General features: G+C 49.1%; 1 protein-coding gene across 2 annotated transcripts in view; it reads right to left on the reverse strand.

Annotated features, from left to right (window-relative positions):
• The window catches only part of antxr2a (ANTXR cell adhesion molecule 2a), a 51,216-nt gene that overhangs the window by 12,259 nt on the left and 15,030 nt on the right, over window positions 1–23,927 (reverse strand). For both annotated transcript variants that reach the window (XM_062451428.1, XM_062451427.1), the window contains 6 exons: window positions 18,397–18,475; window positions 17,843–17,938; window positions 14,443–14,487; window positions 13,980–14,075; window positions 12,020–12,187; window positions 11,716–11,796 (listed from right to left, as the gene is read on the reverse strand). In XM_062451428.1, the coding sequence (XP_062307412.1) occupies window positions 11,716–11,796; window positions 12,020–12,187; window positions 13,980–14,075; window positions 14,443–14,487; window positions 17,843–17,938; window positions 18,397–18,475 (565 nt within the window). The remainder of the gene's footprint in view (window positions 1–11,715; window positions 11,797–12,019; window positions 12,188–13,979; window positions 14,076–14,442; window positions 14,488–17,842; window positions 17,939–18,396; window positions 18,476–23,927) is intronic.

A 23,927-nucleotide genomic window follows, 5' to 3' on the forward strand; every position in this document is an offset into this window, starting at 1 on the left:
GAGAGAGAGAGAGAGACAGAGAGAGAGAGAGAGAGAGGGGGGGGGGGGAAGGGACCAGTACAGTGTTACAAAGACATATAAAAGGAGACCCTGAGAGATAGAAACACAACTAACCCTAACCCAGACCCTGGGAGATAGAAACTGTCCTAAATACCCTAAATAAGCCAGTTCGCTACAGTAGATCCATTGAAAGAGACAGAAAGAGTGTGAGAAAGATGGCGTGAAAGAGTGAACAGGTCTTAGAGTAGGAGACACAGGAGAGCTTGTCCCCAGCCAGGACATCTGAGGTGTTAACAGGGAGACACAATCTGCATCTGTGCTAACAAAGACTGGGATTGAAGGACGCTTAACATGAGCACTGAGCCTAAGACACAGATAAATAGACAGAAGGGCCACACACAGCAGGGGAAGTTAGAAATATACTTGTTGGGGTTAGGGTTACTGTATAATCTCTCCACCATGTTCATTTTAATGGGTGTTTTTTCTTCAGTGGGGCTGCATGTTTGTGCATGGAAACTTTGATAGGTGCCATTTTGCTTTAACAATTTAAACCCATTAGATTACTGATACATCAATTCTATCTGCATCATCATTACTCAGCATACTTTAAAGGAGACAGACTATCAACTGTAAAAGATCACACTGTCATTAAGGTTAATAGGCTGGCTTATAAACTATCATCATTAGCATCAGAAACATCATTCATGATGATTAATTACATAATTTATGCTTCAAGATAAATGCAATGCAATTTTGCTAAATATATCTTGTTGCATATTGTAAAGCACACAATGACTTATGTACAAAGGAAATATGGATAAAAATGCAGAGCGATCCTGAGAGGATTCAACAGTTTGGGTTAGTTTCTGCCAAGTAGTCCTATCTGCATCTTTCCTTTCAATCAATAATGAACCACCACTTGTAATGTCATCATGACCCACTCAGCACACCAGATGAAGCACATGGTCCAACATAGAGTTTAAATAACTGGAGAATCAAGTAGTAACAAAAAAATAACAAACAAAATAATTTTGTCATACCTCTGACGGGCCGCATGTAGGAAGCTGCTTAGTCGTGCTTTAACGAGTGCATGAATTAGTGTTGAATATAAATAAAAACTGCTTTTAATAGCTGTTGAGCTACAGTTTAAGATAAAGAGCTCAGGAACGGCCCTATTTGCATGACAAAGCTCATTAGCATAATCAGGCTAATTAGAAACTGTGTGAGGCAGCGAAGGAGTTAATGACGTGCAGTTGGTAATTGGACCAGGACTGACCCTTTCACAGCCAGAGACACGATGCTCCTCTCTGCAGACCACTGCTGTATTCAGTGTGGCCTGGAGGACTTACATAACCCAGCATCGGGGGAGGGGGGGGGTCTGTCCACAATGGGGCTCCGTGGGGTGTTCACCAGGGAGCAGTTCTTAGGAGCTTAATCAGTTGGTTACATACATAAATAAAGTGCTACAAAGTCAGAAAAAAGGTCAAACAAGGCATTTTAAAGGAATTTTGGTTTGTAAAGCTGATTCTGAACAATGCCAGTAGATACGGTTAACACATGTCTAACTAGAGGGCAACGTATAAAACCCTAAATAAATGTATTTTACATTTAGCAGACACTCTTATCCAGAGTGACTTACAGTAAGTACAGGGACATTCCCCCCGAGGCAAGTAGGGTGAAGTGCCTTGCCCAAGGACACACAAATTTTGCACGGCCAGGAATCGAACCAGCAACCTTATGATTAATAGCCCGATTCCCTAACCCCTCAGCCATCTGACCCCTTAATATGAAGGGTAAGCAGGGTGAAGTAAGGCTCTTTCAGTGTTTGATTTGTGTAATAATTGTACAACATTTATATATTAGTATTAAACCAACAAACTAAAATTATTATTATTTTTATCTACTGTCCTGTTACTGCAATAACTGTCTCTCATCCACAATAACATTTCCATATGATTATCATGGGTAGGAAATGGAAATAAAAATACATGCAATATGCAATATATAATTGCACAGGGATTGTAATAACAAAGTCACGAATACAGTAGCCCTTCAAAACGTATTAGCTGATGTCAACACATCATTACATGTATTTAATGTAGGGATAATTGAATATTCACTGTGAACATATTCCCTGCGTAACATAAATACCCGCTTCCATCTTTTTATAAATTCTAATGAAGGGACTAGAAGAGAGCAGCATTAGAATATGTGAGTGTGTGCGTGTGCATGCCCCTTCCTGTGTGCATGCCCCTTCCTGTCTGTCAGGGGTGGGGGGGGGAGTGCGTGTGCATGCCCCTTCCTGTCTGTCAGGGGGGGGGAGAGGGGGCTCACGGGCACGACAGAACCAGCCTCTGCAAAGCTGACATTAACAATAATGGTTATTTAATTAAAGCCAAGATTCCAGCCTTCCTAGCCAACAAGGGAACCCCTTTGATTGTAATCTGGATGAAGAACGCTGTGGTGTGCCCACATGGTGACATGGTGACATGGGCCTCTACACACCAGCCTCCACACACTGGCCTTTACACACCAGCCTCCAGCCTCTACACACCAGCCTCTACACACACCAGCTTCTACACACTGGCATCTACACACCGGCCTCTACAGCCTCTACATACACCAGCCTCTACACACACAAGCCTCCAGCCTCTACACAGCCTCCAGCAGGACTTCAGACCAGCACACTACCCTAACCCAACCCTATCCTAACACCGGGTAGAGAGACAGAGCAGGATAATCATAACACTGCACCTTGCAGAACAAAACAGTCTGTGGGAGTATTAAAGTACAGTATGTTCAAATTGATTGATTTTGAAGATTTTTTTTAAAACAGTCTATACAAACAAATTTAATCCAGACTATAAAAAATTGACTTGGAAAAGAAGCCTGAGATGGAATCTTAAAAAGCAGCTAAAATATATTAAATGTGTTGTGAGCTGATGTTTCAATCTGATAAACGGCTTATTGAGCTTGATTTCATTTGGGTTGGTATGTGGCAACAGAAGCTTGTACATGTACAGTGTCGTTTTAACAAAACAATTTTCTTAAAAAAATGTTTTAATCCTTAGTTATAAAATCCGTTCAATGTAATGTTTGACTGGACATGAATGTATAAACACAGTGTTCCTATTTAAAGCACTTACACGACAATGTATGTCCAGAACTCATATTGTCTCACACACATCAATGTCTCACTCTGACCACCCACCTATCATTGTCCTCAATGACCCCCTCTTACGTGTCTAACACCATGACGCGCCGCCCGCCACCGGCCCGGACCAGCCACGCCCGCCACCGGCCCGGACCAGCCCCGCCCGCCACCGGCCCGGACCAGCGCCGCCCGCCACCGGCCCGGACCAGCGCCGCCCGCCACCGGCCCGGACCAGCGCCGCCCGCCACCGGCCCGGACCAGCCCCGCCCGCCACCGGCCCGGACCAGCCCCGCCCGCCACCGGCCCGGACCAGCCCCGCCCGCCACCGGCCCGGACCAGCGCCGCCCGCCACCGGCCCGGAACCAGCGCCGCCCGCCACCGGCCCGGACCAGCGCCAACATGCACAAGCACACACACACTGGTGGGTGGGGGGAGGGGAGTGTGTGTTTGTGTTACCCTCCAATAGTACACACACACACTGGTGGGTGGGGGAGGGGAGTGTGTGTTTGTGTTACCCCTCCAATAGTAATCCCGTTACCAGCCCCAGCCCCCCCAGCACCCTGCCTGGTCATTGGGGGCTAGCTCGTGCCGATTAATGCAGCGGCCATTATCGAATTTACAACCAGCCGCACGGACATCTGCCCTACTTTTCCTGAGTTAATGTAAAAGGAACTAATCTGGTTAAGAGAGCAGGGGCCGCCTCATAAATCTGTGGCGCTCTCCGCTGCGGTTAAAGCTGTCACATCTCTTCTAGGGGGAGTGTGGCTGAACAGACCTGTCAGCCCCTAGTTACTGCCTGTTAGGGCTAACAAGGCCGTCCACTGATAGGACTAATGAGGTCCACTGTTTTTTTGCTTCCCTGGCGAATACAACTCGCGATCGCACACACCTATTGTCTTCTCTTCTACCCTTCCTACCCCTCCCTCCTTCTCCCCTACCCCTCCCTCCTTCACTTCTACCCTTCCCTCCTTCTACTCCTCCCTCCCTCCTTCTCTTCTACTCCTCCCTCCCTCTTTCTCCTCCTTATCTTCTACTCCTCCCTCCCTCTTTCTCCCTCCTTCTCCCCTATTCCTCCCTCCTTCACTTCTACCCCTCCCTCCCTACTTCTCTTCTACCCTTCCCTCTTTCTCCTCTTCCCTCCTTCTCCCCTACCCCTCCCTCTTTCACTTCTACCCCTCCCTCCTTCTACTCCTCCCTCCTTCTCTTCTACTCCTCCCTCCCTCTTTCTCCCCTACTCCTCCCTCCCTCCTTCTCTCCTCCTCCTACCTCCCTCCCATCCCAAATTAAACTTACTCTGGTTACTCATACTGGTCCCCTCAATGTACAGTAAGATCATTTGATGCTGGATATACAGAACAACATGGGGGGTTTATTTCAGGGCAGGCTGTTGTGTCTTGCCAATGCACCCCTGCTAACTCTGACTAGGAAAGTGCCACATCCATGAAACTTAACAGAGGTGCAACTGTAAAGGACTTCACTTATGAGTTTTGAGTGTTCTCTGAAGACCTGTCCATGGTGCGGATAAGCTAGTGAGATCAGAGAGGACAGAGGGGGGGGGGTGTTTGGGGTCTAAACGTCCAGGGCTGATCAGAGAGGACAGAGGGGGGGGGGGTGTTTGGGGTCTAAACGTCCAGAGGGGGGGGGGGGGCGTCCAGGGCTGATGACTGATTGTTATTTGGGGGACCTAATCAACTCTGAATGTCTCAGACCCGTTTCCAGAGCTTTAATATTGTGACACTTTGGTTTAATTCCAACGACCCTGTTAATTAGAAATTTCATGCTCTCTGATCTGGGGGGTCGTTTGTAAGCTAATACTGTTTGCCAGATTGTTTACTCTCGATCAAGACCCTTTTTTTTTGTAAAATTGAGATGTGTATTTGCATCAACATGACAGTTTTATGATGGTAATTTTGGAGGCCAATATCAAACTAAAAGTATTTTTTGGATTAATCTCAAAGCACACAACCAACACTGCATGCAACACGAGGAGTTTCTAAGAGCCCACACTATTTACCAAGATGACCTAACCCTAACCCACACTAAGATGTTAGGGTTCTTCACTGGCCTTCATAGGCATTCATGAGAGGCTGTCACAACTAAGTCAACTACTGTCATTCAAGCAGTTAAGCATAATACCCTGAAAGATATGTCTTAGCTCATGCATCTCCGGACAAGTAAGAGTTTAGAACTCCCCTCCTGGCTGCTGTGACCCCGCTACCCTACGGAACACTGATACTCCACTACATCAGCCTGTCTGCTATGAAGTCCCTTGGCTCATTGTACGCAAACAGTCAAGTCTGGTCGGTAGCAGTCTTGATCCAGTCCTGAGCAGTGTCGGGGCAGGCCTGCAGGAGGCTCTGAGCCTGGGTATGGAGAGTAGATCTACACCCCCGGGATACTGGTTAGCCTGGCCAAGCCTTGCCATGCTGTCACGTTCCCCTCTACACCAGCAAACTCCAAGCTAGCGCCAGCACCACACCCCTTTAACTACCCCTCCCCCCACTCCCTATCCTCCCCCTCTCTCCATCCTCCCCCTCTCTCCATCCTCCCCCTCTCTCCATCCTCCCCCTCTCTCCATCCTCCCCCCTCTCTCCATCCTCCCCCCTCTCTCCATCCTCCCCCTCTCTCCATCCTCCCCCTCTCTCCATCCTCCCCCCTCTCTCCATCCTCCCCCTCTCTCCATCCTCCCCCCTCTCTCCATCCTCCCCCTCTCTCCATCCTCCCCCTCTCTCCATCCTCCCCCTCTCTCCATCCTCCCCCTCTCTCAATCCTCCCCCTCTCTCCATCCTCCCCCTCTCTCCATCCTCCCCCTCTCTCCATCCTCCCCCCTCTCTCCATCCTCCCCCCTCTCTCCATCCTCCCCCCTCTCTCCATCCTCCCCCTCTCTCCATCCTCCCCCCTCTCTCCATCCTCCCCCTCTCTCCATCCTCCCCCTCTCTCCATCCTCCCCCCTCTCTCCATCCTCCCCCCTCTCTCCATCCTCCCCCTCTCTCCATCCTCCCCCTCTCTCCATCCTCCCCCTCTCTCCATCCTCCCCTCTCTCCATCCTCCCCCCTCTCTCCATCCTCCCCCCTCTCTCCATCCTCCCCCTCTCTCCATCCTCCCCCTCTCTCCATCCTCCCCCCTCTCTCCATCCTCCCCCTCTCTCCATCCTCCCCCCTCTCTCCATCCTCCCCTCTCTCCATCCTCCCCCCTCTCTCCATCCTCCCCCTCTCTCCATCCTCTCCCCTCTCTCCATCCTCCCCCCTCTCTCCATCCTCCCCCCTCTCTCCATCCTCCCCCATCCTCCAAGAAGACCGAGAGTGCCTCCCCTGTCTCGTCTGTCCCCTCTGTTTCGTCTGTCCCCCGCCTGTCGTCTGCCCCGTCTGTCCCCTCTGCCCCGTCTGTCCCCTCTGTCTCGTCTGTCCCCTCTGTCCCATCTGCCTCGTCTGTCCCCTCTGTCCCGTCTGCCTCGTCTGTCCCCTCTGTCCCGTCTGTCTCGTCTGTCTCGTCTGTCCCCTCTGCCCCGACTGTCCCGTCTCGTCTGTCCCCTCTGTCCCCTCTGTGCCGTCTGTCCCCTCTGTCCCGTCTGTCTCGTCTGTCCCCTCTGTCTCGTCTGTCCCCTCTGCCCCGTCTGCCCCCTGTCTCGTCTGTCCCCTCTGCCCCGTCTGTCCCCTCTGCCCCGTCTGTCTCATTTGTCCCCTCTGCCCCGTCTGTCCCCTCTGTCTCGTCTGTCCCCTCTGTCTCGTCTGTCCCCTCTGTTCTCTGTCCCCTCTGTCCCGTCTGTCTCGTCTGCATGCCATGTTGTCTTTGTCTGGTCGGAGGTTCTGACCATGTGACCACAGCTCATTACACAGCTGCCCTGAGGACTGAGGACGTCTGCACTAGACTAATAAGCTATGTGTTTATCACTGCCATTGTTTTAATAGGGTTTAATGTATGCAGGGGCCAGGCTAAGTGAAATGATATGTTTTGAACAATGGCCAGAATGCTTGTGGTCGTGTTTGTGTGTGTGTGAGAATGTGGTGATATATCTATCTATTGTCAGTGTAAGTGATTTCACATCTAATCTTTTTTATTTTATTTATATACATAATAAGGCAAAGAGGTGTCAGAACAAAGTCTAAATAATACCACATTTTGTTCACCGGAACAGAAGATCAAAGCTTAAATGCCTTAACAACATAGTGGTGTCTAAATCAGATGAAATCATTTCAGATGATAACCCCCCTCCATACACACATACACACAAACACAACCCATACACAAACAAACACACAGATATACTGATAACAGATATACAGATAAACACACACTTCCTGGTAACAATCTGAGGAGCAAATTATAATATTGTTTTGTTCAGTCAGAAACTCCACCGATGTGTGTTTCAGACATTTCATCTTTGTGAGAGGGTGCATAGTGATAATAGTGCTCATGCATGATTCATGGCAAACCTTGTTTGTACATTTTGTGGATGGCTGCTTTTGGAAAACAATACCTGCGTCTGGTGTTTTAATGTGTGTGTATCAGCCGACAGCAAACACACAGCCCTGCCCCCCTTCAAAAGAGCCGTAACACCAGAACAGGGCCAGGCCTCCGCTCTCCCTGTAGCCTGCCACCTTCCTTATACCTGCTGTCCCTAGTCACTCCCAGGCAGAACTTGGCGGCAGATGTTGCAGCACTAAGTTGGCTCTGAAGTGCCTCCCTGGCTCCCCGGTCTCCCCGACAACACAGTCAAACCACATTAGATCTCTTTATTTGTGCCTGGGGCGAGTTCGGCACTGCAGCTGTGTCCACCCCCGCTCTACCTTTGGTGTTGAACGCCCTCGGGCATAAATGTGAGACCAGAAAAAAAGAAAAAAAGGAGAACTCTTTCTCCTCCCACTTCTCTCTCTGCATCTGCTGACAATCCAGAAGCCTGGGGGAAGGAGAGGCTAAGGGGGTGAGGGGGAGGCTGGGGGAAGGAGAGGCTGGGGGGGAGGCTGGGGGGAGGAGAGGCTGGGGGGTGAGGGGGGAGGCTGGGGGGGTGAGGGGGAGGCTGGGGGGGTGAGGGGGAGGCTGGGGAAGGAGAGGCTGGGGGGGTGAGGGGGAGGCTGGGGGGAGGAGAGGCTGGGGGGTGAGGGGGGGAGGCTGGGGGGGTGAGGGGGAGGCTGGGGGGAGGAGAGGCTGGGGGGGTGAGGGGGAGGCTGGGGGGGTGAGGGGGAGGCTGGGGGAAGGAGAGGCTGGGGGGGTGAGGGGGAGGCTGGGGGGAGGAGAGGCTGGGGGGGTGAGGGGGAGGCTGGGGGGAGGAGAGGCTGGGGGGTGAGGGGGGAGGCTGGGGGGGGCTGAGGGGGGAGGCTGGGGGGAGGAGAGGCTGGGGGTGAGGGGGAGGCTGGGGGGAGGAGAGGCTGGGGGGTGAGGGGGGAGGCTGGGGGGGTGAGGGGGAGGCTGGGGGGAGGAGAGGCTGGGGAGTGGGACACTGGGTGAGGTGAGAGGGCGGGGGAAGGGGTGCCCGGTGCTGAACAGATGTCTGTGACAACCTGCTTCCTTACACCTGTACGAGTCCCAACCCAGCGGACGCTGCATCACTGAAACATTCATTACCCAGGAGGATTGCTGTCCGCCATCAAAGCTGCACTGCCTCTCTCTCTGGCCCTCCCTCACTGCTTCCCTACTTCCCCTCCCTGTGTCTCTCCTCCCCTCCTCCCTGCACCTACCCTCCTTCCTGTGTCTCTCCTCCTCCCCTCCTCCCTGCACCTCCTCTCCTCCCTGCACCTTCCCTCCTCCCTGCACCTTCCCTCCTCCCTGCACCTCTCCTCCTCCCTGCATCGCCCCTCCTCCCTGTGACTCTCCTCCCCTCTGCATCTCCCCTCCTCCCTGCACCTACCCTCCTTCCTGTGTCTCTCCTCCTCCCCTCCTCCCTGCACCTCCTCTCCTCCCTGCACCTTCCCTCCTCCCTGCACCTCTCCTCCTCCCTGCATCGCCCCTCCTCCCTGTGACTCTCCTCCCCTCTGCATCTCCCCTCCTCCCTGCATCTCCCCTCCTCCCTGCACCTTCCCTCCTCCCTGCATCTCCCCTTCTCCCTGCATCGCCCCTCCTCCCTGTGACTCTCCTCCCCTCTGCATCTCCCCTCCTCCCTGCATCTCCCCTCCTCCCTGCACCTTCCCTCCTCCCTGCATCTCCCCTTCTCCCTGCATCGCCCCTCCTCCCTGTGACTCTCCTCCCCTCTGCATCTCCCCTCCTCCCTGCTGCCTGCCTCTTCCTCTGTGATCCCTGCTGCCCGCGCTGCTGACGTGATCGGGGAGGGTGCAGCGGCTGGGCATGTGCTCACTGAACGAAGGGTGACAGGGTAAGGGTTAGGGTTCAGACCTGCTGCTGCCACCACAGCCTCATTTCCTGTCAGCAGGCCTAAACACTTCCTGTCAGCCGGCCTAAACACACCTGGGAACTCAAAGCTACCAGTGGGCGTTACTTTATTTTTCCCTTTGCTTGTTTTAAAAAACACATTCAACTAGAGAGGGTACAATTTCTGGGGAAATTGTAGGGTGTGCTTGCTTGCGTCGGTTGTACAAGGATTTTAATGCCATTTTTACAACTGATATTCCTGTATATTTTATATAAAAAATGCATAGGGCCTACTTATTATGTATAAATATTACATAGATTTAAAAGCATCTTTTTTTTTGCTGCTCATTTACAACTCAAAATACGAGTGAAGTGTAGAATGAAATAGATGTCTTCTCATTTCCCCTGCAAGAGGCAGCCTCATCGTTGAATCAAAACGAATACATTTTATTACTGTAGTGTAGATGTTTTTGTAGTGTGTCTCGCGTAAGCTACAGCGTTGCAGTGAGCTACACTGGTTTGAAACCACAGGTAATGGTCATTTCACCAACAAATCGTTTACTAATGTCAGAATAAATCCTACAACGAAAATGTATATGTGAGGAATGTTTATTTTAACGATTGAAAACAGATAACGCTACATCATAGACCACTGTAGTATGTGTTGCCCGGGCAACACAGGCTAATGTCATGATGCTAATACTTCAGTGAAATAGTAGACTACTGTTTCCGAAAGTAGATGTACTTCCTTAATAATATCAGCTTATACTGTACATTACACATCACAATAGTGTGTGTCATATCACAAAGTAAAATGAGTAAATAGTTATCACCCTGGCCTCTGTGCTTGTGGCGTTTCTGCAGCTGCCTTGCAGTAAAGCTATAGTTAGCCTAGCTATCCCCCAAGTTAACAGATGCGAAACGAATGTTCTGCCAAAGGTAGTCACGCGTGTTTTCGTGACGTTAGTGACGTAGTGACGTTAGTAACGTCAGTGACTGTGGCTAGCAAATTAGCCACCGTTAGCTTACTTTTCGCCACAAAAACTTAACTTGAGCCTAAACCATGCAACGGAACGTAAATTCCAATAGAAGCAACTCAATCGCTACCAAGACGAAACTTTTGACACCTACGTTGTCTATGTAGGCCAAATATTGACTGAGTTTTAGGGGGGCAAAAAGAAATAAAAATAATAATAATAATATATATGTGAGAGAACAAAGGTTGTGCTCTCGCCGAAGGCTTGAGCACACCCAATAAACTGCAGTAGAGGTTAAAAAATCGTCTTACGAATTCAGGTTGTTTAAAAAAAAAAACATTTAAAATAAGGAACATAATGTAAATCATGTATTCTTTTTCCTGAAGATGAGAAAACTATTTTCATTAAATGAAAATATCACAACAAAGCTTAAAGTTGAGGAAACAATGTAGTGAGGTGAGATCTTCCAGGCTGCTCCTTTAACCCTTAGCAGAGGATAATCCTTATAAGTGTTCAGTTCCTGTCTAGCATAGGGAGCCTCACAGCTGGCCAAATGTCTCCATGTTCCAACAGCATTGTGTATTATATGAAAACCAAGTCCAAATATCAAGCTGTCATATGCTTCCAAGACTCAACAGCTAGGTGGAGATGTGCTTGTTTGTTCAATGACATGCCTCAAACTGGAATGTATAAACAACAAGATACAGTATAGGTGTCAAAAGAATGTGAAATCAAAACATTATTTTATGCTATACCATTTAAATGAAACCTTTGAAAACGTATTTTGAGAATAAATAAACGTGCAAAGTGAGTGTGAGAGGTAGGAGCCCTGAGAGACCTTATTAGGTCATGCTTATCAGGAAGGAGAGACCTTATTAGGTCATGCTTATCAGACGGAGGCTTGAGAAGCAGCTGCAGCTCACACCCGTATTTGGTAACCACAACACAACACTGAATGTGATCCAGCAACTTCCTGTGTGCTCACAAACTACCATGCCTTGCCTCATAAACTAAGACTGTATTCTGTTTGGCTTCCTCTTACCCAGCTGGCTAGCTAGCACACGCACACATCATTAGACCCCCCCGCCCAATGTTGTCATGCTGTATCACTAGTGTGTTGTAACTCGCTGCAGTGGTGCCTAATCTAAGAAAAAGATATAGTGATATTGGGGTTTTGAAGACATCCGGCTTCAGGTGGGTTTGGATATGGTTTGGGTGTTATGGTTATGGTTTGGTTGGTTTATGGGGCCAAACTCCCCCATGGTTAGGGTTAGGGTTTACCTGGTCCGCAGCGGTCGGCCGCATGAGAGAGACGCGGTCGTACTGCCGGCGCAGCAATGCCCACACTGCATCCAGACGACCCTGGGGAAGACAGATCATGGCTCATATTAACTATGACTGTGTTCACCATGACTTAGATAACTTTCGTGGGCATGTGGTATGGATGGATATATAGCATCCTCATGTTTTAGAATACATGTACATACAGCTTCCACACATGTAATGGAATCTATGCAGCATAAATCAATTCAAGCTAAAACTCTGAGAATGGCCCATCCCAGCACAGACATCCTCCTCAGCTCACCTTGATGGGAGTGTACCACTTGGACTCCTGCTGCTGGCATGGGGGGGTGGCCCTGGGGGTCCGTCTGATCATGGGCTCCTCCGCGTCCTCGGGCACCGACACCACGGCGTTCTTGGCCTTCTCCAGGCGGGCCCCCTCCTCGGTGGAGCCCTTCTCCCCCCAGCGCACCTGAGGGCACAGCGGGGCGGGGTGAGGGCTGCAGGTGTTTGGGGTGAAGCTCTCATATCTATAGCAACGCTATGTTACAAACTTATGGCTGATCCTGCCAGGCGGAAGGAGGGATGTTGTAGAGCTCTTCATGATTGTTTTATTGTGTAAAGCTTATACTGTACAAGTGTAGACGTGAGATGTAAGCGAAAAACATTCTATCAAAGATGAAGGGCATTGATCACATAAATACTCCAAGGTCAATAAAAAAAAACAATAAATGACTGTCGACAAAATGAACATCTTTTTTTACCTCTTTAAAATGTCCAAATATTGATTTTGACCTAAATTGTCCTAAATAGGTTTCCAGCAACATTTACAGTGTCTCTGCTTCGTTCTACAAGCTGCCCTAGTTTTAATTGAATTCATCACATCTGTTGCTGGGGAAAATCCTACTGCCACATGAATAGCGAGAGGTGATTAATTAGCAACACGTTCTTCAAGCTGTAGGTTAAGCTGCTACAATATAGAACAGCTTTTCAGAAGCAATCCCTGGGATATTCCTGCGGTGTGGTTAAAAAAAGGGAGGAGTTGTGATGAATAAAAGATTGCTCGCCATCGAAGGTTGTGTATATGCACTGGGGACGAAGAGGACTTCAGTGTGGCGTCTTGAAGTAGAAGAAAGAGAAAGAGGACAGGTTGATTTTAACAACACCTCTTCCCCCCTCGATCCAGACGAAGGCTCTGAAGTGGGCTGTCGTGGAGCATCAACCTGATCCTTGAGAAGAGGGAGCGAGGGGGGACGAGGGGGGAGCGAGGGGGGGACGAGGGGGGAGCTGCAGCAGAGAAACAACGCTCCGGGGACGGAGCCGGAGGAACGGTTCCCCTGAGGTTCCCCTGAGGTTCCCCTGTGCTCTCTGAAGTTCGCGTCTCCGTCTTCCTCGGGGCTGGTAAGGAGGGGGTAGCAGGGGGCAGCAAGGAGGAGGGTTGGGGCAGTAGGGGTGGGGAGCTTGAGGTAAACACAGACAAGCGAGTGAACAGCAATCTAACAAAAGGCTGCTGAGGTTTGGGAGTTCGGGGGAAGATGGATACATCAAGCCGACAGCAAGCGTTCAATCCTTCATCCCGGTTCAGTGTGGAGTGAGATGGCAGGGCCCTGTCATGTCAGTCCTCAGACGGCTGATGAGGAACGCATCATGCACCCCCCCCCCCCCACAGAAGAAAGCTTCCGTCTTACAGCTAGCTGGCACCTTAGCTTTGCATGATTCCAACTCTGCTTGGTGGGGTGGGGGCAAGGTCTGCTTGGTGGGGTGGGGGCAAGGTCTGCTTGGTGGGGTGGGGGCAAGGTCTGCTTGGTGGGGTGGGGGCAAGGTCTGCTTGGTGGGGTGGGGGCAAGGTCTGCTTGGTGGGGTGGGGGCAAGGTCTGCTTGGTGGGGTGGGGGCAAGGTCTGCTTGGTGGGGTGGGGGCAAGGTCTGCTTGGTGGGGTGGGGGCAAGGTCTGCTTGGTGGGGTGGGGGTACAAAGGCACCATGCACCAAAGGCCCCATCTATGCAGTAACACGGTTTAGATCTGATATTCAACATCTATGCAGTAACACGGTTTAGATCTGATATTCAACATCTATGCAGTAACACGGTTTAGATCTGATATTCAACATCTATGCAGTAACACGGTTTAGATCTGATATTCAACATCTATGCAGTAACACGGTTTAGATCTGATATTCAACATCCAGAACATCTGTGTGAACAGTATCTTGTACAGTGGGAAAAACAAGGTCAATCTGAACTTGAGAGAAGAACAACATCTGACCTCCATCCGTTTGATCCCCCCGGCCCCCCGGCCCCCGTAGTAGGATGCGTCCACCGTCGGCCACTTGTTCTTGGGGAGAGGATCCTCCTCTGGCTCCTGGAGGGGAGGAGTTCAGCTACATTACTCACAAATACAAACACACAAATACACTCTAGCATTGCAAAAACAGATACAAAGCAAACAACTATAAACACACAGATATTTAAGTCAGTGATACTACAGCTCTGGAAAAAAACACTGCACATTTTTCTTTCCTTAAAAAAAAAAGTTGAGAAGGACAGAATTAGGAACAGAAGAAAAAAGCAAAAGAAGATAACATTTGCAGCGGCTTCTTAAATTTCACAGTTCTGGTCCTCACTCAAAATTGGCCGTCTCAACTTTTTTTTTAAGGAAAAAAAAAGGTGCGGAGGGAGGGATGGAGGGAGGGAGGGAGGGACGGAGGGAGGGCTTGGAATGGACTCACAGGTGGTGGCGAAGAGGGAGGAGGAGGAGGGGGGTCTTTGATAACCTGAAAAGAGAGAGAAGACAAACAGTGTGCCATCAGCAAAGGCCTGTCACTGGATGTAGACACACACACACACACACACACACACACACAGACACACAGACACACACACACACACACGTCCTGGATGTAGACACACACACACAGACACACACACACACACACAGACACAGACACACGTCAGGGCAAGTACAGATGGGGACTGATGCAGGTGCCTGGTGGCAGGTGACAGTGACTGTCACGTTGGCCTGGATATCTCTCTGAGGCCTCACATGTGTGACAACTGACGACTGATTACAACTGTAACTAACTGTAACTGATTACATGTTTCTGCTTTGAAACAGTTCGGCAGCCCCTTGTGCAAAATGAAGAAAAGCTCAGAATCAACTTGTTAACAGGGGAGTGTTTGGGGTGAGTGTGGCTGCCCTGTTAACAGGAGAGCAAGTACAGACCCACACAAACACACACCAGGAAGAGCAAGTACAGACAAACAGACAGAATCTTTTACACGCTCTGTCACACACACAAAGTGACTCAAATAACTCATTTGAAAAACTCAGCAATTAAAAGCGTATGACTTTCCCAATCTGCACAAGTGCATGGAGCTGAAAACATATTACTGACAACAGTGAATTCCCCTGAAGAGCAGTCGTCTAAAGCAGACCCACCTTTAGTCTGTTACTTATCCAACACACACCGCTATCCCAGCCTCTGCATTTGCTAAATGAGTTTCTCTAAAAGGTGCAATATAATCACATTGTATCATAGGTTGAACAGCTGTTTAGCTCATGTTCAAGCACACATTATACTCCTGATGCACAGTTGTCATTACTCTAATGACAAAATAATCAATTAGACTGAAATAATTGCTCTTTGACTTATAACTGGCTGAAAGCAAATCCCATAATTTTTTGGGGGAAAGGCTCCACGCATGATGATTAACATAATTTCAGGAAGACCTTACGTTAAAGGATTACCTCTTTTTAGTAAGTAATTATTCAGCAGATTTCCTGGACATATTGTGGGATAAATAAAGCATTATACGAATGACGGGTCTGTGCGGTTGTCCTAACTACCTACCGACAGACAGATGTGAAAAGGCACACCCACCCATGTGGCAGAAGTGTGCACGGTAATTAAAAAATAAAACCAAATTGCCGTGATACTTAGCCATCTGACTTTAGCACAAGCCGCTTGAAGCAGCAACACCAACTCGGACCAATCAGAGACTCCGGGGGCCGAGTCCCCATATGGCTCTCTGGAATATCCAGCTGATAATCACTCCATTCTACTCCCTGTTGTTTCAAGCTGTTTCATGGTTTAGCCTGAGAGGGAATTGTGGCAGGTAGCATATTCGCAAATTAAAATGCTACACTTTTCATTATGGGAAATATGAATCTATTGCAAGAAACATTGTAAACACAGGTCCCGAGGGACCAACTGCAAGCAGGTAAACATAACAGCTGTGACTCTCCTTCTGAAGACCATGATGGGGGAAATGTCATGAAATGAAAATGTAACTTTAACACTGAAAACACCACAATGTAAAACTCATTATAGAAACTTCCCGAACTTTGTTCTGAGGACATTCATGCACTACACACCAGTATTTTAGATTTAGCATGAACACACTGTCATGTCTCAGCAGGTGTATTTGAAATGTCTGGAAATAAAGACTGTCACACCAGAGTTTAAGAACAATAAAAGCATTAGTGCTGTATTGGCAAGTACATTAGAGGGTTGCTTCTGAGGGCTGTTTTCCAATCAAATCACAAATAAACACTTCAAGTGCCATAACGCATTTTGTATGACCTTTTGCCTGGCGTCACTCCATGTGAGAGAGGGAAGAGGGGTGGGGGGGGGGGGGGTAAAGGGAGAGGGGAAGAGGGATAGAGTGAGAGGAGACGTGTAGATGCAGAGGGAGAATGTAGGACCTCATTCTGATTGCTGCAGACTGGCAGATTGGGGTTTAAATATTAACAAGCACACATGGCCCTCTTCCTCTGCATCCCCAGTGGAGGCCAACACCAGCCTGGCCACAGCCAGACATGCTGCAGGGCCTTTACATTTTAATGTCTTTGTTGGTTTTCCAAAATATGCTCTTGGATGGAGCCCCATCAGGTTCTCAAAGAGGCCGTGTATCACTCTAGAGGCTGCGGACCCTAACCTAACCTACCTCTGCCTCTACACAGACATATTGTTACAGCAGTTTTGAACTATGTCCAGCACAGTCTCTTGTCTATGCTTTAGAGGATCTTAGCTTACAAGAGTGATGCTTTATAGAGTGATAGCTTATGGAAACGGGCCCCTTACAGTACCTGGTGGTCGGAACAACAGAGATTACTCTTAAAACAACAAATCGACAAAATTTCCTGCAGGCTATCAACTGTAAACTTCCTGCAGGGATATATCATTCATCCATCTACTGTAAACTTCCTGCAGGGAAATATCAGTCAGGGTGGTGTGACTGGAGGGTGCAGGTCAGGGTGGTGTGACAGGGCTGGAGGGTTCAGGTCAGGGTGGTGTGACTGGAGGGTGCAGGTCAGGGTGGTGTGACAGGGCTGGAGGGTTCAGGTCAGGGTGGTGTGACTGGAGGGTTCAGGTCAGGGTGGTGTGACTGGAGGGTTCAGGTCAGGGTGGTGTGACTGGAGGGTGCAGGTCAGGGTGGTGTGACTGGAGGGTGCAGGTCAGGGTGGTGTGACAGGGCTGGAGGGTGCAGGTCAGGGTGGTGTGACAGGGCTGGAGGGTTCAGGTCAGGGTGGTGTGACTGGAGGGTTCAGGTCAGGGTGGTGTGACTGGAGGGGTTCAGGTCAGGGTGGTGTGACAGGGCTGGAGGGTTCAGGTCAGGATGGTGTGACTGGAGGGTTCAGGTCAGGGTGGTGTGACTGGAGGGTTCAGGTCAGGGTGGTGTGACAGGGCTGGAGGGTGCAGGTCAGGGTGGTGTGACTGGAGGGTTCAGGTCAGGGTGGTGTGACAGGAGGGTTCAGGTCAGGGTGGTGTGACAGGGCTGGAGGGTTCAGGTCAGGGTGGTGTGACTGGAGGGTGCAGGTCAGGGTGGTGTGACAGGGCTGGAGGGTTCAGGTCAGGGTGGTGTGACAGGGCTGGAGGGTGCAGGTCAGGGTGGTGTGACTGGAGGGTTCAGGTCAGGGTGGTGTGACAGGGCTGGAGGGTTCAGGTCAGGGTGGTGTGACTGGAGGGTGCAGGTCAGGGTGGTGTGACAGGGCTGGAGGGTTCAGGTCAGGGTGGTGTGACTGGAGGGTGCAGGTCAGGGTGGTGTGACAGGGCTGGAGGGTGCAGGTCAGGGTGGTGTGACTGGAGGGTGCAGGTCAGGGTGGTGTGACTGGAGGGTGCAGCTCACCACAGTGCAGCACAGGGGCCAGCACCACCACATGAGGACCAGGGCCAGGAGAAGCAGCAGCACCAGGAACACGATGGCCACCACCCATCCATCCGACTGCCCGGAGAGAGGACACATTACACACTCTTAATACACACACACACATCACACACACTTAATACAAACGTAATACATAGAATCCCACATTGTCAGGTAGTCATTTTTACATGTGGAGGGCCTATAAACAAGACAAAGACACTTTAGTATCAGTCTGATAGTCAGTTCAGGCAGATAGCAGACGATGGAGAGGCCTGGTGGATCAGCTCACAGCTGGACCCCAGCTAAAGGACTTCCTTTCACATGGGTTGTGAAACACAGAGGAGGACTGCAGAGTCATGCTACAGCAAGACTGTCATATAAACAAAAAAAAAGAAATAAACTAAACATTTATTCCTTACAATGCTTCTAATCATTTCCAGAGAACATTCCCACTCACAAAATAGTTACAATGGATAGGCTCTCCGGTGTTTACACGTTGTGGCAGTGATGGTGAAGGCAGGCTCTCCAGTACTTACACATGTTGTGGCAGTGATGGTGAAGGCACTGGAGATGAAGGACTTGCCATGATTCAGGCTGACCAGAACATCCATTGTCCTAGAAAACAGTCCAATCAGTGCTTAGAACCACAAGAGCAAGTGCAAACAATAGACTGTTGAATTCTAGATGAACTGCTTACTGTTACTGAGCGCATTAAAAGGAATCACAAACGACATAATCTCGAGTATTACTTATTTATCAGAGAAGATAGGTCAGAAATAGGTGCAATTAAAAGCCTAATGATGAACGGCACCGCAATTTCCATATGTCTATTAGGCCCAATCCAATTACCAAGGGCCTAATGAGAAACCCAGGGCAGGAAATGGAACCATGCGAAACGCCTGAAATCCTCCATACTAAAAAACGATGTAAAACACTATTGTCTGTGAAATGTGGTAGAGTGTGTGGCAGCGTGCAGGGGAGTCCTGGATGAAAAGGTAGAGCTCTGGAATAATAACAAGAGGACTCTTTGCTGTGGATTGAGCCTGAGGCTCTGCCCTGGGCGGGTATTCTCCAGTGAGTCCCAACAGATGAGAGGCCAGACCATGTGTTCATTACTATGCAGTGTATTCTAAATAGCCTATGTGGACTCCTTGCACTTTCTCTCACAATAATACTTATTTATGATTTCAGGCAAGTTTAAAATGGGATGAACTTAGAATGAGCCATTTCTGACAACTTGTCTTTGTAAAGCGTGCTACATATTCTCTTTTTAATGGTACTGAAGAGACATTCTGACAGGATCTTAAATGTTGAGATTGTGGGCGGTTGGCGGAAGGCCGTTACTGGTTCTTGCATGTTAACTAAGTGCTTCTGCTGAATGGATGAGGGGAGAGGCTAATTTAGCTGACATCCTCAATACATAATAATGGTGGGCAGGTTGTTAATCAAGCTGGAGTTGTCGGCCCCGCCAAGTTGAGGGGGGCTAACGGGGGGGCTGGGGGGGGCTAACGGGGGGGCTACTGGGGGGGGCTGGGGGGGGCTGAGGGGGGGCTACTGGGGGGGCTACTGGGGGGGGCTGAGGGGGGCTAACGGGGGGGCTACTGGGGGGGGCTGAGGGGGGCTAACGGGGGGGCTACTGGGGGGCTACTGGGGGGGGCTGAGGGGGGCTAACGGGGGGGCTACTGGGGGGGGCTGAGGGGGGCTAACGGGGGGGCTACTGGGGGGGGCTGACAGACGCTCGCCCCTCTTGCTGACATCGCCGGACATCCTTAACGCAAGACAACCCAACCATAGTGCGCAAAGCATGATCCCCCCCCCCAACAGCAGTAAACTGCAATAATTACACAGGAAATAAGGGCTACATTTTGAGTCATATATTTCAGACCAGATTATTACTTGTGACCAATACCTACTAAATACTAACCAAATATTTTGAATGTAGTTATTCATATTTGTCAAGAGTTTTGTACCTTTGATATATATATATATGATGTTTAAATGCATTTGAGCTATATACTGTACATAGAGTATTTCATAAAAAAACTGATAAATTGGCTGAAATGGCAACAGGAGTTAGTGGGTGCAACTTGTCCCAGAAACTTAAAACAACGAAACGATTAATTATTCATTGTGTCCCTTTCCTCGTAAATTTAACACTATAAAAGAGCATGAGTGACAGCGAGGAGAGAGTTCCAGCTGCTTGGCCGGTTGAGCTTGATGTATGAGTGATGGCTGAATGAGACGATGGGTTGTCATGGGAACACTCAGAACTCCTCCACAAGTTCTCAGGGGCTCTGTAGCCAGGCAGAAGCAGAAGCCTTCTCCTCATGTCTCTGTAGCCAGGCAGAAGCCTTCTCCTCATGTCACTGGAGATATGGATGGCTAACGTAGAAGCCTTCTCCTCATGTCACTGGAGATATGGATGGCTAACGTAGAAACTTTCTCCTCACACACACACACACACACAGAACTCACACACGATGAGAGAACACACGCTCTTCTGTCAAAAAAGCTCATTGTGATGTTAGTCGCTGATGATGCGATTCAGCTGGACCGGGTGACACTGTTTTCACTTACGGCTTTTGTTTAAAGACGTGGAAATTGAGTGGGCTGAATAATTCACAGCTGAACATATGCAAAGACTGTCACCTAGAATCCAGGAATAATCACTCTGCAGAAGCCTGCGTGGCTGACAGAAGTAGCGTAACTTTCCTCAAAGAGAGGGATGCTGTGCCAGAGGCCCGGGCTGGCTCATGTTAATCTGGAAGAGAAAACATTTCTCTATACAGTACATGTACGTGTGAGAAATTTAAAATATAGTTCATTACTAAGGTTTTAAAAGCGTTAAAGCAGGCCTATATCAAATCCCTTCTTATATTTACGCCTCGGAAAATGGTTGAAAACCTAACATAAAATTTAAATTATATCCAACCCTATCCAATTATATCTAACCCTAACATAAAATGTAATTTATATCCAAACAGAATTTAGAGAACAACAGGACAGCAAGGCACAATGCCTCAGGTATTCCTCTTCCATAAGGGCCATGGTGGCTGGGGTTAGGGCTAGGTTAGCCCAGGCTGCTAGATTAGATGGTGGCTGGGGTTAGGGCTAGGTTAGCCCAGGCTGCTGGATTAGATGGTGTTTGGGGTAAGGGCTAGGTCTGGCCCAGGCTGCTAGATTAGATGGTGGTTGGGGTAAGGGCTAGGTCTGGCCCAGGCTGCTGGATTAGATGGTGGTTGGGGTAAGGGCTAGGTTAGCCCAGGCTGCTGGATTAGATGGTGTTTGGGGTAAGGGCTAGGTCTGGCCCAGGCTGCTAGATTAGATGGTGGTTGGGGTTAGGGCTAGGTTAGCCCAGGCTGCTAGATTAGATGGTGGTTGGGGTAAGGGCTAGGTCTGGCCCAGGCTGCTAGATTAGATGGTGGTTGGGGTAAGGGCTAGGTCTGGCCCAGGCTGCTGGATTAGATGGTGGTTGGGGTAAGGGCTAGGTTAGCCCAGGCTGCTGGATTAGATGGTGTTTGGGGTAAGGGCTAGGTCTGGCCCAGGCTGCTAGATTAGATGGTGGTTGGGGTAAGGGCTAGGTCTGGCCCAGGCTGCTAGATTAGATGGTGGTTGGGGTAAGGGCTAGGTCTGGCCCAGGCTGCTGGATTATTGATGAGTCACACTGGCAGCGATACCTGCTCTATGGGATGCCCTTCCCCTCAGTTGTCTTTTACCCACCGAGGCTGTGAAAACACCAGGTGAGGACATGTTAACGCATGAGCAAAACCACTTAACCTCCCTATCCAGTCCTACATGGGGGGGGGGGGGGGCATCTCCTTTAATGGAGGATGAGATACGGAGGGAGGAGGGGTGCCAAGAGATGCTGTGTTAAAGCCCTGACATTGCAGCTGTCCACACAGATGATGCCCTGGGCGGGAGGCCCGGGGAGAGCATCTCTCGATGGACGGCTGGATGAGGGGATTCCTGGACATTCACAGGGTTGAACCCAGTCCTGAATCCCCAGGGAGACAGGAAGCCACAGCTGGTATTACGGCTTAGGTTCAACTACCTCTCCTGTTTAGATCCACGTTTACAGGTATGACTCACCAATATTCAGCCTGGGCATAGCCTCCACATGGCCACAGGGAAACATATACAGTTAGGTCCATAAGTATTTGGACATTGACACAATTTTCATCATTTTGGCTCTGTATACCACCACAATGGATTTGAAATGAAACAATCAAGATGTGCTTTAAGTGCAGACTTTCAGCTTTAATTTCAGGGTATTTACATCCAAATCAGATGAACGGTGTAGGAATTACAATACATTTTATATGTGGCCCCCCCCTTTTTAAGGGACCAAAAGTAATTGGACAATTGGCTGCTCAGCTGTTCCATGGCCAGGTGTATGTTATTCCCTCATGGGAGTTCGTTATTTCATTGACAAGGAGCAGATAAAACGTCTAGAGTTCATTTCAAGTATGGTATTTGTGTTTGGAATCTGTTGCTGTCAACTCTCAATATGAAGTCCAAAGAGCTGTCACCATCAGTGAAGCAAGCCATCGTTAGGCTGAAAAATCAAAACAAACCTATCAGAGAGATAGCAAAAACATTAGGTGTGGCCAAATCAACTGTTTGGTACATTCTTAAAAAGAAAGAACGCACTGGTGAGCTCAGCAACACCAAAAGACCCGGAAGACCACGGAAAACAACTGTGGTGGATGACAGAAGAATTCTTTCCCTGGTGAAGAAAAACCCCTTCACAACAGTTGGCCAGATCAAGAACACTCTCCAGGAGGTAGGCGTATCTGTGTCAAAGTCAAAAATTAAGAGAAGACTTCACCAGAGTAAATACAGAGGGTTCACCACAAGATGTAAACCATTGGTGAGTCTCAAAAACAGGAAGACCAGATTAGAGTTTGCCAAAAAACATCTAAAAGACCCTGTACAGTTCTGGAACAACATCCTATGGACAGATGAGACCAAGATCAACTTGTACCAGAATGATGGGAAGAGAAGAGTATGGAGAAGGGAAGGAACTGCTCATGATCCAAAGCATACCACCTCATCAGTGAAGCATGGTGGAGGTAGTGTTATGGCGTGGGCATGTATGGCTGCCAATGGAACTGGTTCCCTTGTATTTATCGATGATGTGACTGCTGACAAAAGCAGTAGGATGAATTCTGAAGTGTTTCTGGCAATATTATCTGCTCAGATTCAGCCAAATGCTTCAGAACTCATAGGACGGCGCTTCACAGTGCAGATGGACAATGACCCGAAGCATACTGCGAAAGCAACCAAAGAGTTTTTTAAGGCAAAGAAGTGGAATGTTCTGCAATGGCCAAGTCAATCACCTGACCTAAATCCAATTGAGCATGCATTTCACTTGCTAAAGACAAAACTGAAGGGAAAATGCCCCAAGAACAAGCAGGAACTGAAGACAGTTGCAGTAGAGGCCTGGCAGAGCATCACCAGGGACGAAACCCAGCGTCTGGTGATGTCTATGGGTTCCAGACTTCAGGCTGTCATTGACTGCAAAGGATTTGCAACCAAGTATTAAAAGTGACAATTAGATTTACGATTATGTTAGTTTGTCCAATTATTTTTGGTCCCTTAAAAAGGGGGGGGGCCACATATAAAATCTGTTGTAATTCCTACACCGTTCACCTGATTTGGATGTAAATACCCTGAAATTAAAGCACATCTTGATTGTTTCATTTCAAATCCATTGTGGTGGTATACAGAGCCAAAATGATGAAAATGGTGTCAATGTCCAAATACTTATGGACCTAACTACACAGTATTTACATCTACATTGAAGGGAAACTATAATATATATAGTGAGAACAACATACATCTACATCACAGAGGAACAACCCTCCCCTGTGATGTTGGAAAGGCCCTCTGGCCCCCAGAGCCGGCTAACGGAGAGGAAGCAAGGCCAGATGGACTGAGCCAGAGCTTCCCAGGCTCTGATGTTACATGCAGGTGGTCCGGCTGCACGGGATGGTAGTGCTCAGTGAATTATTTAAATGAGGGAAGCGTGGAAAGGGAAAGGCTTCATCTGTCACACATCCTTTTA

Source organism: Osmerus eperlanus, chromosome 25, assembly GCF_963692335.1.
Source record: "Osmerus eperlanus chromosome 25, fOsmEpe2.1, whole genome shotgun sequence".
NCBI classification, from domain to species: Eukaryota; Metazoa; Chordata; class Actinopteri; order Osmeriformes; family Osmeridae; genus Osmerus; species Osmerus eperlanus.